The sequence below is a fragment of the Carassius carassius genome, chromosome 44 (genome assembly GCF_963082965.1).
Source record: "Carassius carassius chromosome 44, fCarCar2.1, whole genome shotgun sequence".
Taxonomy (NCBI): domain Eukaryota; kingdom Metazoa; phylum Chordata; class Actinopteri; order Cypriniformes; family Cyprinidae; genus Carassius; species Carassius carassius.
The window spans coordinates 3,406,082-3,423,665 of NC_081798.1; the positions used below are offsets into that span (position 1 = coordinate 3,406,082).

Below are 17,584 nucleotides of genomic sequence, written 5' to 3' on the forward strand. Positions count from 1 at the left end.
TACCAAGACAACGATTGGTTATATTAATAATGTGAAAAAAAGGAGACATTATTAGAGAATATTAAACGTGCTAACATCGCTGATAAAACTCGTCGCAACATTGTGTTCATCTCTGACTTCTCAAGTGATTGCGACGCCCTCGTGAACGCGCATTGATCTCGCGCAGACCTCTGATGACGAGCGCACAGAGGTGGCGATGGGATACAGAGATCCTGGTAATTATTTACATTTTTCATATTTATTCCTTCGTTGTATAACTATATAGCGCTGAAAATAATCTCTGGTTCTTGTGGGAGTTATCGGGGATATGTTCTGAGATGATTATAGTAGCTAAGTGAGGATAATTGGCTCTCGTTGACGGTACTGTGTCGCATTGCTGTAGTCCCCAGCAGCCACAGGCGAGAGTGATGCACATCAGCCATATATGAACACATGTGCGTTTGCGTTGCTGCTATCCAGAAGTGATGCTGCTGAATCACCACGGGCCGTGTGTCCGTGTCAAACGCGTTGAAGATGTTGTCTTGTGTAAAGATTGCTGCGGCTCTTCTGCAATGCAGTGCTGAGAGAATTACAACGCGTATTCAGTCTTCTTTGCGGTAACAGATGCAACACTAAGTTTTTGGCCACAATTCCGGAGAATAGACTATAAACTATAATGCTGTGATGTTGCGACACTTCGCAGACTAGAAGGCTCAAATAATTGCAAGTGCGCGACGCGTTCTAATTTGTCGCGTGGCGTTGCTGACAGTGTAGATGGGGTGAGGCGACAAACTCGGACTTCAAATCAGAAAGTAGTTTTTTTTTGACAGCTGTTGTTGTAGTTCTGTATCTGAACTTGTGTAAATAATATACACTCACATGCATTAGTGTTTGCATTTAGTTGCGTTCATGCATGATTCCGAATATGTGTATCTGCATATGCACCCATGCAGACGAGCCATATTGCACATTCAGCAAATCCTCACTGTGAAGTAGTGATGCAGGATCTGTGTCTGTGTGTCTGAGAGGGTGGCATATAAATGCTGAAATGCCTTTAGTTTTTGTACATATACCATGTTAGTACCATGCTAATAAATACCAACCCCTTTGAGGCCAAGTAACCTTGTAGATAAATAGATGGAGCATCATACATATTGCATAAATGTGTTCAAAGCCTCATCTATAAAAACTTGTATAGGCCCTGTATACTACTTATCATAGTATGTTATGTTGTTTATACTGCAAAACAATAGTCATTATTTAGGTACAAAGTCATATATTTAACCTGGGATCATTGCTTAATATTTATTATTTAATTCAGTTTAATATTTGTTAATATTAATATATTAATTCAGAATTAATATAATAGTTTAATATTTAAGAATTAGCATTTCACGTTTACCATTTATTATGATATGCAATGTATTTATTTACTTTATTTGGGATGCAACAATGCAACATTTAGTTTAAATATAGACTTGGATATTCATCACAAGTAGCTTCTTACATTTTAACCCCGTAAAGCCCATAAAGCAAAAATCTAATATTTAGACAAAATCTAAGCAAAAGTTTGCATCATATTTGATGTATCAGGCTTGTAAGGCTCATACTCAAGTGGCAAAAAGCAGTTTTATTCAGCGGCTGAAACTGAGCCAAAATATTTGCTGGTGTTTAAATTGGCGAAAAAGAAAATTAAATGCTGGTAGCTTGTGATGTAAATAATTTTTTTTTTTAAATAACAGTATATAGCAGACTATTTGTCACTATATCTCCCAATAATAGTAAGATGATATTGAAATGCTTGGTTTTATGATCACTGCTGTAGTTTCAAACATATAATGCAATGCAGTAAAATGATAATTTAGAGATGAACAAATAACCAAACTTGATGGATCATATTTGGACTCACGGTCACATTTTAACATGTAAAAAAAATTATAACAATAAACTGAGGTTGATTCAGTCCAGCATCTTAATCTTAATTTTTTTAAATGGATTCTAATGTTTACTTTTTTTTAAATAAAAAAAGCCAAGCATCCCTGACAAATCCACTGGGCTGCTGGAAATGAATATGACTCATCTTTTGGCAGGACATTGTGTGGGCCACGTTGTGATGGTTTGAGGCTAAAACAAAGCTCATGGTGGGCTAAAGTATGATCAGTAACCCTCTCGCTTTGAGCTCCCTCCACTGAGACTATGAGGCAAGCAGTAACCGCCAGTCTGTCTGTGTGGGGCGAGAGGCGCTTCGGATACTCCACCCTCAAGGACTCCAGCGAGTCGCTGCTGGACGAGCGCAAGCTTAGGCCTGGACTGAAAGAGGACTCTGTCATCGAAGAGAAAGAGCGGGCTGAGAATGAGCAAGAGCAGCTGGAGGCTGTGCTGGGACTTCCATCCTCTCCTGTGGAGGACACCCACCAAACAGACAGCACAGAGCCCTCAGACCCCACCCTAGACTGCAAGAAGGGTGGTGGGATGGAAGCGTCTCTAACGTGTGGTGGGAGGAAGGGTTCACTTGGTGCTCTGCCCATGCAGCGCTGCAGTTCTCTGGGCACCACGGCTCCACAGTGGGTCCCTGATTCTCAGGCACCAGCATGCATGAAATGTGGATCCAAATTCTCCTTCACCAAAAGACGTCATCACTGCAGAGCGTGTGGGAAGGTGAGAGATGCATGTGGAAATTGAACAAAGTTTAAAGGGATAGTTCAATCAAAAATTTAAATACTGTCATGATTTACTCACCCCTTTCTTTCTTTCTATCTTTCTTTCTTTCTAAATAAGATATTTTGAAAAATGTTGGGAACCAAACAATTGTTGATTCCCATTGACTTCCATAGTATGGGAAAAAATATGCTGGAAATTAATGGCTAGCATTTTTTGGTTACCAACGTTCTTAAAAATAAATAAATAATAATTATACAGGTTCACCTTGAACCATAGCACTCTAAATAATATGGACTAGGGCAAACTTAAACTAAATTGCTTCAATCACATTAACTTTTATGAGTTTTTAGAACTTTCTTTTTCTTTTGAGTTTACATCATTGGTGTATTTAAAGTAATCTGAATTGTTTCATTATTTTGAGTTTTATGAACTTTGATTTGATTTGTTCACAATAAAGCATGGCCTTGAGAACCTTATTGCTTACAACAGGTTTAAAATTTCTTCTCATTTCACTGCAGTGGGTGAAAAAAGCTGAAAAAATTCAGCTTACTTAAATTTCAAATTTATAAACTGACAACATTGTGATGTAACTGATTGTCTAAAATTTTTGAGTTTTAACAACCTATTTAGGTTTACAGTGTTTGGGACCGATGAGTAAAAGGTAACAGAATTTTCATTTTTGAGTGAACTATCCCTTTAAGATGTCATTCTCCTTAAAACATGAACATCTTTTTGTTTCGCAGGTGTTTTGTGTGGTGTGCTGTGACCTCCGATACAAACTGACTCATCTCGGCGGGAAAGAGGGACGTGTCTGTGTCACCTGTCATTCAACTTTGATGAACCGTGAGTGTCGCGGTGGATTCCCCTGCTTATGAGCTTGAACACATTAGTTATAAAGTTACTATGATGCTGTTTCATCAGGGACGCTTCGCAAGGATCAGAAGAAGGTCTGGTTTGCAGATAATCTTCTTCCTCAGTCTGAGAGTAGAAGTGCCAACAGCTCTCCTCTTCACAGGAGTGTGTCCCACACAGAGAGGGCTGAGCTCGCTCAGGCCGTATGACCGGACATCTTTCTGCTTCTTTGCTTGTCTATTCTATTTTATTTTCCCTTTATTTTTTTTTAAGTAACTTAATAAAACCCTTGTACACTGACCACATAGAGAGGATGTTTTTTTAACTTTATTTTATTATTTGTTTTTTTTTAATTTCCCTTTTATCTTTGTGAAGATGTTTTACAAAAACATTTTTGCACTCTGGTCATGAACCTATGAACCTAATAAATAATTTAATTTAATTTATTATTAAATTTTGTATTTTATTATTATTTATTATTATTCACAAATACTACATTTCCCTTCAGTCTTTGTGAAGAAACTTTAAAAATGTAAAAATTATTGGGAGTACATTTTATTTATTTTATTTTTAATTGTCTTTGGTCTTTGTAAAGTAACTTTTAGAAAACACTTATACACTCTTGTAATGACACCATAGAGAGGATAATTTGTTTGATTAAATGCTAATTTTATTTCATTATATTTTATTTTTCATTATTTGAACAATTATTTTAATAGTTTATTATTTTTATTTTAAATTACCTTTAATCTTTGTGAACTAACCTTTAGAAGAAAAAAAAAATATTACATTTTGACTTTTTTTTTTTTTTTTTTTTTTTTTTTTTTTTTTATAAATCAGCTCTCTGATTGTCAATTTTTTTACACTGTAGGAAATATCTGAGCTCAGAGCTGGAGATGAAGTCAGCAGCAACTCTACAAAACCCACTCCACCAATGGACCTTCCCCCTATTCTGACCTCAACAGGGGTCAAAGGAGGTATGTGTCCTAATAAGCACACTAGTTCCGACTAATTAGGCTTCACACAGAATATTTGTTAACATTTTTTTCTTTGAAACAAAAAGATTTTCAGGTTTATTTGTATAGTGCTTTTTACGACACAAATCATTTCCATATAATGAATGCATACAATGAACACAAGCAGCTAAAAGTAGTCCTTTAATGCTGGGAACAACACAAGGGTGAGTAACAAAAAGAGTCAGTATGTGATGTTCTCAATACTTCCAATGCATTTCATGAGTGAGTTTGAGATTTCAGAGGCTGGATCTTGTGTTTATTTCTGCAGACTACACTCTGGAGGAGAAGAGAACGGAGTCGTCGCTCTTAGAGGAGCTGGAGAGAGGTCTTGCAGCGCCTCTGGTGTTTGTGCTGAACGCAAACCTGCTGGCCGTTGTGAAGATTGTCAGCTGTATGTTGCTAATGTCTCATTCCACTGTTATTGCATGTTCGGTTTTGCTGATTTGACACGTGGAACTTGAGTGAATAGGTATGGTGTATTATTTTGTGATTGAAGCTGTTCTGTAGTTTGTCACTGAGTGTGTGTGTGTGTACATGTGTGTTAATGATAAGCTCTGGATGTTTTTACCTGATATGTATTAATTTAACAGCTGATGAAGGTGACATCTGTCAGTCAGTGTTCTGTGTGTCTCTGTGTGAATGGGTTTCATCTATTACACAAACTCAAACACACGCGACGCTCAGAGTGTTTTCAACCTCTGCGTCTCAAGATATGAGACATGAACACACAAACTCTCCAGAGCTGCTCTCAAGGAAACTTCACATGCTTTCCATCGTTTCATTTGAGAAAAACTACCAAACACACACTGAAACTCAAAATAAGTTTGGTTTAAGAAATGTTTTATTGTGTGCTAAAGCTTTACTTCTCAAAATAATAATGATAATAATGCTATTATTTTTAGGTAATTTGGTGCAACAAAGATATTTAACATTCATGATTTAATTACTGTAAGTGCATCTTATTTGACAACAAATAAAAATTGCTGTAAATTAATTGTTATATTTTAGTTTCAATCTATAAATAGATAGACTAAATTGTAAGTTTTTGTATTATTATTTTTACTATATAAATTTTTTTTGATCAATTTGTGTTGAATTAAATTAAAAAGGAAAATAGAATTTAGGGGAAAATAAAACCGATTTCATTGGGTGAAATTTTAAATGAAAGCTCTGTGGAGTTTATTTGTGAACAAACAGGTAATGTTTACATTCATTCTCAAGGTCTTACAAACACATGGAATGCATTTCCTTATATTTTATGATTTGTAAAAGCAATAATGCTAAAAAAATAACTAAACCCATATTGCCCAGCCCTAACTTCTGATAACAATATGCAAGTGTGTTCATGTGGTCACGAAGTGTTTTGTTCTCCTATAGATGTGAACCGGCGGTGTTGGTGTGTGATGTCGAAGGGCATGCATGCTGTGGGACAGCCAGAAGTGGTCATTTTACTGCAGTGTTTGCCTGAAGAGAAGAGATTCCCGACGGATATTTTCAATCATTTCATTCAGATCTATTGGGATGCCCAGACAGGTGAATTTTGCATAGGATGTTACTCAACCGTAAAACTAAGCCCAAACATCTCGATAGTTCTTGATCCCACTCTTTCTTCAAGCAGCAGGAAAGCTTCTGAATCACCTAAGTCACTCTTTGGTGTCCCGAGGGTTTCTGGGTAATAACGAGCACGCTGGCTTTCTTTACGTGCGTCCGACGTTTCAGTCTCTGGAGGGCCTGCCTTTGCCTGCGCCGCCCTTCCTGTTCGGGGTCCTCATGCTCCGTGCAGAGGCTCCATGGGCCAAAGCCTTTCCCTTGAGACTCATGCTGCGTTTAGGAGCGGAGTACAGATGTAAGAAAACGGAATAAACCTAAGATTAATATACACTGCCATTCAAAATGTTGGCTCTTTATGATTTTATTTTTTTGAAAGAAGTCTAACCAAGGCTGCATTTATTAGATGAAAAATGCTGTAAAAATGGTAATGTTGTGAAATATTTTTAAACCTGTTTTCTGTTTGAATATATTTTTAAAATGTAATTTATTCCTGTGATGGTAAAGTTACATTTTCTGCAGCCATTACTCCAGTCATATATATATAACCGGATCTTTTTGAATCAGTTCACCAAATCGAACTGAATCGTTTTAAACGGTTCGCGTCTCCAATACGCATTAATCCACAAATGACTTAAGCTGTTAACTTTTATAATGTGGCTGACACTCCCTCTGAGTTCAAACAAACCAATATCCCGGAGTAATTCATTTCCTTAAACAGTACACTGACTGAACTGCTGTGAAGAGAGAACTGAAGATGAACACCGAGCCGAGCCAGATAACGAACAAAAGATTCACTCGTTCTCTTTTCTTGAACAGCAAATCAGCATAATAGAATGGTTTCTGAAAGATCACGTGACACTGAAGACTGGAGTAATGATGCTGAACATTCAGCTTTGATCACAGGAATAAATTAAATAAATAAAAAAATATTAAAATAGAAATCTGTTATTTTTAATTGTAATATATTGTGACTGTTTTTACAGCATTTTTTTAGCAAATAAATGTAGCCTTGGTGAGTGTAAAAAATCTTACTGATCCCAGACTTTTAAAATGGTAGCATACTATGATTTGGGACAGCTACTTATTTGGCATACTATTTAGTGTGAATAATATGCAAATTGAGATGCAGTGTTATGATTTCTAAGATCTTTATAGCTCTTATTTTTTGGTCTTTTTTGTTATTTGTTAGCTGTCTTTCATACAAAATTACTAAAAACTAAATTGAGAGATGTTCTAATGTCATTTATTTTCATTTTTGCAACACTGTATGCTCTCAGTAATCATAGCAACTGATGTTTTCTGCTTTCCTGTAGTCTATCCCTGTCCCTTGTTCAGTGTGCGCTTCAGAGAACCTCTCTTCGGACCCGTCAACAACAGTATAATGAGACTCTTAGTGGTGAGACTTTCTCTTTCTGGTCATACTGCTTCCTGTTTAGTTCAACTGATGTCTTTTAATTGATTTCCATTCTTTTTTGGTTCTCAGGATTTCCGGTTTTACCGTTACACACTGCCAACAGTGCCGGGGCTCGTGGTTGATCTAGAGGCTAGAAGCACCTGTATAAGAATCCCTAAAACACGTCATCCAGAGGTACTGTAGATTTTTGCACTGATTTACAGTATAGACAAGTTGATGCTAGTTGACAAATGTCAGAGCCATTCAGCAGATTTAAGAAAATTGTGTAGTTTATGACGGTCCCAGATTCAGATTTTCCAGACGGAGGGTATCAAACATGTTAGTTTATGGGAGTCACAACTTTATTCTACAATCATAGCGACAACCGCATTTATAGAAATGTACAGTGTGTAAAAAATTAGACTGAACAACTAGTTGTTAACGACGAGTTTAAAAGCATGTCAGAGTTCAGTCTTTTGTGTATGTGTGGTGAAGAAATCACAGGATACATTTTGAATCAAGGTTGCCAGATCAAATCAAAAAACGCAAAATAAAGCAAATAAAAACGAGTAAATAATAAACTGAAATCCAAACTGTAATCCACATACCATGATGTATTGACCTGCATCCGTCCACTTTATTAACTCCATAAACTGGATTGTTATGAGCCGAGCCCAAAGATGCTTGATAAGCATTGCTTAAAATAAGTAGATTTGGCAACCATTAAAGAGTAAGATCTGTGAAGTAGCCACACAAATTTATGATTTAGTGGATAACAAGGCCTCTGACAAAATGTTTTACCAATACAATAACCCTTAAAATGCTTAATATCTGTGCCGATAATCAGTCGACCCCTAATTTATGCAGTTGTCACTCCAGAAACTTTACAGTGTGTACACGGCCTTAGTATATTCCAACACAAAATCATCTCAAATATAACCGAGAATTGCATCAGCACCATAGTATCTTTTCCAAAGGAGATGGTTAGAGCATGATATTTTTGGTTGCTTGTGCCTCGAGTATCAGAAGGGTTTATCATCAAATTGGAGTTGAATAGATAAGCAGACCTGAGTTAAAGAGTTTAATTTCTTAATTATCATTTCTTTGGGTAATGATGGTCTTGTCTCTGTCTCTGCTGGGGTTTTAGTTGCTGAAGGCGCTGAATAAGTCTAATGAGAGAGTGCTGGCCCTGGGCGCCTGCTTTAACGAGCAGGCCGACTCTCATCTCATTTGCGTGCAGACGGCAGATGGACAGTACCAGACGCAGGCCATCAGCATTCACAGCCAGCCACGCAGAGGTGAGAGAGAACATGCCAGCTTCCTCCTTGATTCTTTTGTTTTGAATATTAGTACAGTGGTCAAAAAAAGTATTTGGACATATTCTGCACATAGAAATGTATTAATGTCATTGCATAGTATATCAAACCTATTTATTTATTTACCTATTTATACCTAAATAATCTGAGGAAATGCACAATTACTGTAACTCTGAAAGGTTATGTAAGAACTTCCCTTGCAATAATTAACCATAGCCTATGGTATTAAATTTAATGAATGAATGAATACATTTATTATATAAAAGATAAATAAAAACAAAAAATGTTTTATATTATCATGCACAAATTAACCATTGATTTACTAGACTACCCATAGTTTAACCATGGTATTTGTGCAACTTTGGTTATAATCAATATGCCATTAAAAAAAAAAAGGATAGTTTTCATTTTGTTGAGGAAATTGCTACTTGCATGTTTTTTTATTAGTTTATGTTGTGAGCATTTGCTGTTAAACTGATGAAGATGTTTTCTTGATTTGCTGGTGCTTTTTCTATCTGCATGTGTTTTCTGAAGTTGCAGCTCATAGATCTCTCGGCAATCCGTAATTTGCCTCCGGATGATGACATTGTCTCATATTTGCCCCATTTTTTATTCTAAATTAATGTTGTTGATAATCATTGATATATACACAACTGTAATAATCCAAAAACAAACTGTTTTGCATTTAGTATATGGTAAGTAATTCATGTAGTTAAAAAAAAAAAAAAAAAAAACAGTGGCATTGTATTAAATGGTATATAAAGGATTAAAATCCCAAAAATGGTTGGTAGTTATGAAAAAATCTTCTTCCAAGGAACTGTTTGTCCTTTTTTAAATTAATGCACAAGCGTTAATTTATAATGTATTTAATATTATTGGATTATTCAATATGACTATATATATATATATATATATATATATATATATATATATATATATATATATAAAAATTTCGAAAGCGCTCACTTGAGGGCGCTGTCTGACATTCTTGAAAGTCGTTCTTCTCTCACTGAATCTAAATCTGTGTTTCTGTTCACCTTTCAGTCACTGGCTCGTGTTTTTTTGTGTTCAGTGGAGCGCTCAAACCTTCATCAGGGTACTTGGCCAAGTCCAGCATTGTGGAAGGTTATGATTTGTTCATTTCTGTGTTTCATTAAACCAGCACATTTTTTGTGTTTTTTTTTTTTACTCTAAGGCATTAAGATTATAGGAATACATATAGCAATACAATATAGATAGTCTTGACTTTTTAAATATTTTAATTAATCATTTTATACTCAAGACTTCCATTCAAAAAGCAGATAAAACTGTAATTAATGGGGCAAGTTGATAAAGGGGTGCACAAAATATAGCCTATGTGTGATTAAATTATGTATTCCCTTAACGAACAAAAACAGAAAACACTGTTAGAAAATATGTAGTTATTATTAAAACACATGCAAAGTACTCTAAATTATAGAATGAGCCCTATCTAACTTAAACATGTGCAGGAGATAGGTGTACTCTGCTTAGATCCCATGCATCTGCTCAATGTTACAGATGGTTTGATGGTCCAGGTAACCATGGAGGCCTTGGCTGATTTACGTCGATCTCTACGGGACATGAAGGACTTCACAGTCACCTGTGGAAAACTCCCCCCAGCAGAGAGGCAGGAATATGTGCACATTCAGTGGCAGGACGAAGAGCCGCGCTTCAATAAAGGGTTAGGAACCAATATATATACATATACAGTTGGTCTGAAGCTGTGCTGCTGTCCTCTCATTCTGCCCTGTATCTCACAGCATCATCAGCCCCATCGATGGCAAGTCTATGGAGTCTCTCACAAACATCAAGACCCATCAGCGCTTAGAATACAGAGCCAATGGGAAGCTCATACGCTGGACAGAGGCAAGCAGGTTTACCTGTGACTTGTGGAGTGTTTGTGTTTTTAATACGTTTGCTCATTTTTAAAGTTAGGGATAGATATAAACTCAGAATCTTAAAGGGATAGTTCGCCCAAAACTGAAAACTATGAAAATAAAAAAATATATCTACATTTTAAGTTAATATTTAATATATTTTTCCATAAAAACAAGTAAAATATTGTTATATAATAATAAAAAAAAAAAAATATATATATATAAAATTATAATATATTATTTTTTAATCTGACCCTCAGCATTCCATTGCGTCTTATTTTAGAGTCAAATCTGAATGAAAATATGGTACATAGAGGGCTTTTTTAATGTCTTTATTTTGATTTAAGCTTATGGATTAAGTGCTTGCTGCATCGTAGTGGTTTTATCTAAATTTGATTGAGTTTCAGTTACTGAAAATGCTTTTGAAAAGCACTTTTAACAACTTTTCTTCACAGGTGTTTTACTTGCTGAAAGACCAACATCCAAATGGTGTTAATAACCACAGCAGCCAGAACCGTCTGACAGAGCGTCTTGCGCGGGCGTTTTGTCTGGCACTGTGTCAGTCTCTGTGTTTGCTGAAGGAGGACGGCATGACCAAACTGGCTCTTAGAGTCACCCTGGACGGCCAGAAGGTCAGAAAGTGATCATTATGTCCAATTATGATTTCCCCCCTCCCCACATTGTAATCATTTATTGGACACAGAAGTAATTAGCCAAACAAAATAATGATAATAATAATCATCATTTTTAAACGAAAATATATTGGTACAATTTTAAAAGTACTCATATACATTCATTTTACTCATTTACTTATTTGTGTGTGTATAGATAAATAGATATATTAGTACAATTAATTTTACTCACATTATTCATCGTGTGTATACAGAGAGTGTGTTGAGTAAATGAGTAAAATATGCATTAGATTAGATTATTGTAATCTAATATGATAATATTTTGTGTCATGTTTATATAAAAAAGTAAAAAAATAAATTATAATAATATTTTCCGATAATATTAAAAAAAAACTGTCAAATTTTTATAGGTTTTTATTGGGGCTGTTGAGCAATTACAATTTGTAATTTAATTATATGATGTGCTGATCTAATTAATTGCAAATAATTATAAAATTTTTTTTAAGTAGACAGATATATTGGTACAAAATACTCATATACATTCATTAATTTTACTCAATCACACATCTCTCTCTGTATATATATGTGTGTGTGTGTGTGTGTGCGTGTGTGATTTAGTTAATAGTATATTTACACATTTACTATCTCTGTCCTTCAATAAAACAAAAACTCTTTATTCTTTATCACATGTACTGTCTACTGACTTTTTCCAAGGCTGCTATTAGACGACCAGATTTTTGTATTCCAGAACCTTATTCTCAATCTCAGATGTAATATGTAGTCTTTAAGTTGTTGTAATAACTGTAGTTCAGTATTGTGTAAGGGTCGGTCGGGAGTGTAGCATGTGAGTGTGAGCTGCGTGACTTTCTCCCAATGACACCAGTCTTCTGCTTTACTAATAGTGCTGTATTTTGATTAAATCTCTGGGGTTTTGAGCAAAGGTCAAGACACCAAAGGACAAAAGTTTTCTTATCATCATTTCTTTAATCTTTCAGATGGAGTTCTTGGCAGGCAGTAACGGGCAGCGCCTTCCAGCTCCGTACCAGGAATGTCTTAACCAATCATTAACGTCCGTGGTGCAGAGTAACTCTCAGTACCAGGGTCTCGCTGCCTGCCAGCTGGAGCTCATCTTCTATATCCTGGAGGACACATCGTAGAGACGGACCAACCACTGTCATGTGCCAACACTCCCAGAAACCTCACGAGCAAAACCTTTGGGTTCAGTATCATATGAGAGTGGAATGTAGTTTAGTCGATACCCTACTGCTCACTGTGAAAGGGTCTGGGGTTACATCATCAAATGGCTTTAAAAACTACTAATATTTATCTCTCAGTCATCACTAGATGTATCATTTTAGCTTATCAGTCGACACCACTAACAGCGCTTGGACCTATTGAATAATGGCAAAAATAAACACTTGTGGAAGCCCATTTCTGCCTCAGAGTTATAAAAATATAATTCATGGTATTACTCATAATTGCAACCTCACACCTCGCTATTGCAATGATTTCTCGTAAAACTTTATATCTCACAATTTTTTACACAAAATGCATCCGTTTCTCTCAGTTGCACTTCTTATCTCACGTGTGCAACTTTATTTCTTATTACAGCATCATATTTCAATATTGTGACTATTTCTCATAATTGTGATTTCTTATAATTCGTCTCTTTTTAATATTGTTATTGCAACTTTAACCTCATATCTTGCTATTGCAACTATTCCTCTTAATTGTGAGTTTATATCGCACAGTTGCAGCTTTCTTGCAATTGCGACTATTTCTCATAATTGGAAGTTTATATCTCACAATTGACCCTTCGCAAAGACCCGCCTCCCTTACTAACTGTTGCTATCTCATGTTCTCACGCAGTGAAAAATACATCACAGAGCAAAGAAGACAGTGACAGTGCTACGACAGATAAGACAGAGCAGGTTTACTTCTGCTATGAAACAAAGTCTCAGCTTTCAGATTTGGTCATTTTGTAAGAAATTCACACAATAAATGCCGTTTTGTTGCTCTTTAATGTGACATTGGTTTATAGCGCAAAATAAACATGAACATCAGAAGGTATATTTGTTTCAACCACGGAAAGATGTCAATACACTGTTTTTCAAGTTAAAGTTTTCTGCAGTTAAAACAAGACACCTTCTAATGTTCAGTTTTTTTTGTTCATAGTAAATATGAAAAGGCTCTGAGGCTCTAAAGCGATCCATAACGACGCAAAATGGTATTTATCGTTCGAATTTCTTTAGAAAATGACAAATTTAGAAAGCTGAGAGTTGTCTGTCGGTGTGGCAATGTATTTTTCACAGTGTGAGAACATGAGGTTTTATTGTGAGGGTGCCATGGCTTGTCTTGTTGGACATAGCAACAGTAACTAAGTTGGGCGGGTCTTTGCGAAGGGTTAATTGCGACTTGCGATTTCTTTAATTCTTGTAAAAACCATTTCTTATAATTACGACTTTGAATCTCATAATTACTCATTTTAATCACTAATAAATACTATATTTCCACCAGAGTAAAAAATAATGTAAAACTGCATTTCTTTTAACTGCAACCTCGTATCTTATTTTGACTAGTCTTTATTTTTTACTCATAATTATGATTTTATTTCCACCTCAGAGCTGTTGTAATTAAGTAATTTGTCTTAATTATGACTATATCTCACAGTTGAAACATTCTAGTAATTAAATAATTTAAATGCGACTTTATTTCTTCGAATCTAAACTTCACTTCTCACAACTGTGATTCTTTCTCGTAATTGCAATTACTTTAAGTGCAAATTTGTGTCAAAATTGGAACACTTATGTAATTGCAACCTTATTTCTACCAATTACTTTATTTAATTTTCATAACCGAGTCTGTAAAATACCTCATTATTATTATTTTTTTTTTTACTTAATTATTTTGCTTTAAAACTGGGGCAGAAATAGGCAGAAAATGAGGCAGAAATAGGCTTCCAGATCGACCAAAGCCTCCAGTGGAGAATGCTTGGTTTGATGTGCTGTGTCTACACTAAAAAACAGAGCCAGACACAAGACAGGATATGAGTTTGAATTCTTACATTAAAGTCAGTGGTGCATTTCAGAGGTTTAGATTAAAGTTACGCATTCACAAGAACTTAAATGTTAACGTTTTCAGTATTCCGATACCACAAAAGCCATTATCAGTTAACCTCTGGTCATTGCCAAAGGCTCATCTGTAACAAATTGACGTAGCTGTCTGTAGTTTGTTCTCCTTCTGTAGACCTCGGCTCGGTCAGAAACAGGATTTGAAACTCGAGGCCTGAAACATGCAGACAAATGAGGACCAAAAGTGCAACATGAAACCTGATTCCAAAATGAATGAGATTTATGAGCATGACGTGATATTGGAGAGAGACTCCGTTTCTTCTAGTCTTCCACATGTAGAACTCATTGTAGCCTTGGCAATCTCTGCTGTACTTCCTGATAGAGGCGGGAGGATGTTTTCCTTCTGAGTCACTGTACAAATCCATGTAACACCCTGTTCCCCAGCTTTCCTAGAGGAGTGCCCTGACCTCTGCCCTACATTAACACACACCTGCCTGGAAAAAAAGGCACTAGGAATTCAGCCAAACAAAGACGACGCTTGGATAAATAGGAGAGAGAATTATACACACAGACTCTCATGCAATGTGAGCTCGAGGTCATATGTTCCTATGCGATCTCCCTCACACACACTGCGTAGGATGCTTGCTCATCTGGTCTTCCTCTGTTGCTTTTCAGGAACTGAATGGACTTTTTGTTTACACTCAACGTGCTGCACATACTTGAGATGGCAAATGCAGATTATGAAGGAGAAATGCGGCATGCACCCACTGAGTTTCCGACTGAACCCAAAACACAAGAAACGACAAGAGCGAAGAAGGAGAGAGTTACTCCTGCATTCTTGTAAATGATTAAAAAGTATTTTAATGTTAGGCATTTGCATTGGAGATGCCACGTGCAAATTTCAGCCGGAATTGTAGGTCAAATGACTTGGATGCACTGGTTTTATTTAAGAAGGAACAATGTGCCATCAAACCGCATAACATGTGAAATAAAGATATAACTGTGTATTTTAAAATGGAATTTATTTTTTGTATTTCATTCAAGAGTAGCAATATTTTTTAACGTATCAATCCCGTTAGTTTATAAGGTAAAACTATTTACAGGTGTAATACAAGTTTACTGATGTTGACTGTACAGTGCTATTGGGGAAGTATGAAACTCACACACGTGTGTGTGTGTGTGTGTGTGTGTGTGTCGGTGCACATCTGTGAACTCATTCTGTTGAGATGACTGTCATTAGCAACATCCACAGAGGATAGATCCAGTCAGTACTCTTCCTCTTCTCTTCATACATTGTGCTCAATAATTATTCTTTAGATTAGTTTATGAAAAAGAAAAAAAAAAAAACTGGGTCAAACGGATTCACATCCCCATGTACTTAATGTACATATTAAAAAACAAAAACAAGATTTGAAAACGAAAAGTCCCAAAACACTCTTTGGACTCCATAGTGCTTAGTACAGGTTCTCCTGGTCATCTGTTTTGGGTCTTCTCTTCCTGAGCTCTCAGGCTTTCTTCATCTTTCCGTTGAGAGTGCTTCCGTTCTCGTGGTGCTTCTTCCCGTTGCTCAGACCGTTTTCGTGCACGCAGTGGCCGTTTGAAACCACTGATGAGCCGTTGGCGACTTTGGTGGATCCGTTGGCCCTGCCGTTCTGGGTGAGCTGTTGGGTGTTCTTTGGTAGCCTCTTGCCTCTCACGTACGCCTGGTACCAGAAGTTAGAGAACAGCAAGAAGAAGAAGGTCCCGTACACCCAGATGAGGTGGATGAACAGAGGCACCTGGTAGTCACAGCTCTCCATGAAGTACCACTGGGTTACGTGAAGAGACACTAACACAAACTGAGTCTGTAATGAAGAGTAACAAGGTCTAAGTGTCTGGCATACACAGCTCTTATTAATAACTCTTAAGTATTAATGACTAAATGTAATATTATATAGACACACACACACACACACATACAGTGTGACAAAAATGATTAGTATTTTTACCAGCTAAAAGTGGTTTTAAGACAGTTATTTCTTTAATCTAATTTCCTTGTAAAATAACATTTTAATTGTAAAATAAATATTTATAAAATTTATTATTATATTTTAATAATTTATTTAGAATGTATGCATACTAAACGGACTAAAATTTAAGACCAAAATTTAAATTGAACAGCTCACTTGAGTGGATTATATCTATGAATAATGTATATATTTATTATGTATATATAAATACATGCATGTATTTTTTTAGATATTAAATATATTTTTATATAATATAAATGAAAGGAATATCAATATAGACTTGCAAATGCATGCAATTATTTTCAAACTATATTCTGTATATCTGTGAATTTATACATAATAAATGTATTATACATAAAAGGAGTGGGGGAGTCCCAATCGAAAGGTTGTGAGTTCGAGTCCCGGGCCGGCAGGAATTGTGGGTGGGGGGAGTGCATGTACAGTTCTCTCTCCACCTTCAATACCACGACTTAGGTGCCCTTGAGCAAGGCATCGAACCCCCAACTGCTCCCCGGGCGCCGCAGCATAAATGGCTGCCCACTGCTCCGGGTGTATGCTCACAGTGTGTGTGTGTTCACTGCTCTGTGTGTGTGTGCATTTCGGATGGGTTAAATGCAGAGCACAAATTCTGAGTATGGGTCACCATACTTGGCTGAATGTCATGTCACTTTCACTTTCACTTTTTCACTTAAATATACACAGAACACACATGTATGTTATGCAAACACAAACGTTATTTTGGATGTGATTAAATCATGATTCATTTATATATATTATATATAGAGAGCCTGACAGCTATGGTCACTTATAACAGTAGCTGCATTTTGAAGGCATTTTGTGCAAAAGAAAATGAGAGCGAGTAGATAAAGACTGCACTATCCCTTCACCATTATCACGGGTGAGATTTATACTGCTCTGCAGAACAAATGAACATACCAGCTGAATTGCAGTCATGTATTTCTTCCACCAGAGGAACTTCTGGAAGCGAGGTCCTGCAGCAGAAAGGCCGTAGTAGAAGTACATGATCACATGGACACAAGAGTTGATCATGGCATGGAAGGAGCCCATTCCACCTGCAAGAAGCATAACAGCAAGTCTTGAAGCCACATATGGTGATAATATTCGATTAGATTAGATTCAGCTTTATTGTCATTGCACATGTAAGGTACAAGGCAACGAAATGCAGTTAGCATCTAACCAAAAGTG

At 36.2% G+C, this 17,584-nt stretch overlaps 2 protein-coding genes across 4 annotated transcripts in view; one reads left to right on the forward strand and one right to left on the reverse strand.

Moving 5' to 3' along the window:
- Window positions 1-111: 111 nt before the first annotated feature.
- LOC132126624 (zinc finger FYVE domain-containing protein 9-like) lies at window positions 112-10,753 on the forward strand. 2 transcript variants are annotated; one of them, XM_059537996.1, is made up of 14 exons: window positions 112-215; window positions 2,070-2,637; window positions 3,384-3,483; window positions 3,562-3,695; window positions 4,364-4,469; window positions 4,777-4,899; window positions 5,886-6,041; window positions 6,124-6,354; window positions 7,373-7,455; window positions 7,543-7,647; window positions 8,600-8,750; window positions 9,813-9,893; window positions 10,308-10,470; window positions 10,550-10,753. In XM_059537996.1, exons 2-14 carry the CDS (start codon window positions 2,176-2,178, stop codon window positions 10,716-10,718), a joined length of 2,064 nt encoding a protein of 687 aa, XP_059393979.1. In that variant the 5' UTR covers window positions 112-215; window positions 2,070-2,175; the 3' UTR covers window positions 10,719-10,753. The 2 variants fall into 2 exon arrangements, with proteins under 2 accessions (XP_059393979.1, XP_059393980.1); XM_059537997.1 differs by having other exon boundaries at window positions 6,127-6,354; window positions 10,550-10,750.
- Window positions 10,754-15,374: 4,621 nt separating this feature from the next.
- LOC132126821 (elongation of very long chain fatty acids protein 1-like) overlaps window positions 15,375-17,584 on the reverse strand; it is a 29,850-nt gene continuing 27,640 nt past the window's right edge. For both annotated transcript variants that reach the window (XM_059538340.1, XM_059538341.1), the window contains 2 exons: window positions 17,315-17,451; window positions 15,375-16,213 (listed from right to left, as the gene is read on the reverse strand). In XM_059538340.1, coding sequence (XP_059394323.1) covers window positions 15,875-16,213; window positions 17,315-17,451 — 476 coding nt within the window. In that variant the 3' untranslated portion in view covers window positions 15,375-15,874. The remainder of the gene's footprint in view (window positions 16,214-17,314; window positions 17,452-17,584) is intronic.

Excerpts from the sequence above, each read along its gene's own strand:
- LOC132126624 (XM_059537996.1), top strand. The coding sequence starts at position 2,176 with ATGAGGCAAGCAGTAACCGCCAGTCTGTCTGTGTGGGGCGAGAGGCGC. Across the intron at positions 4,900-5,885 it reads CGTTGTGAAGATTGTCAGCT|ATGTGAACCGGCGGTGTTGG; the intron begins GTATGTTGCTAA and ends GTTCTCCTATAG. Across the intron at positions 10,471-10,549 it reads GAGCCGCGCTTCAATAAAGG|CATCATCAGCCCCATCGATG; the intron begins GTTAGGAACCAA and ends TGTATCTCACAG.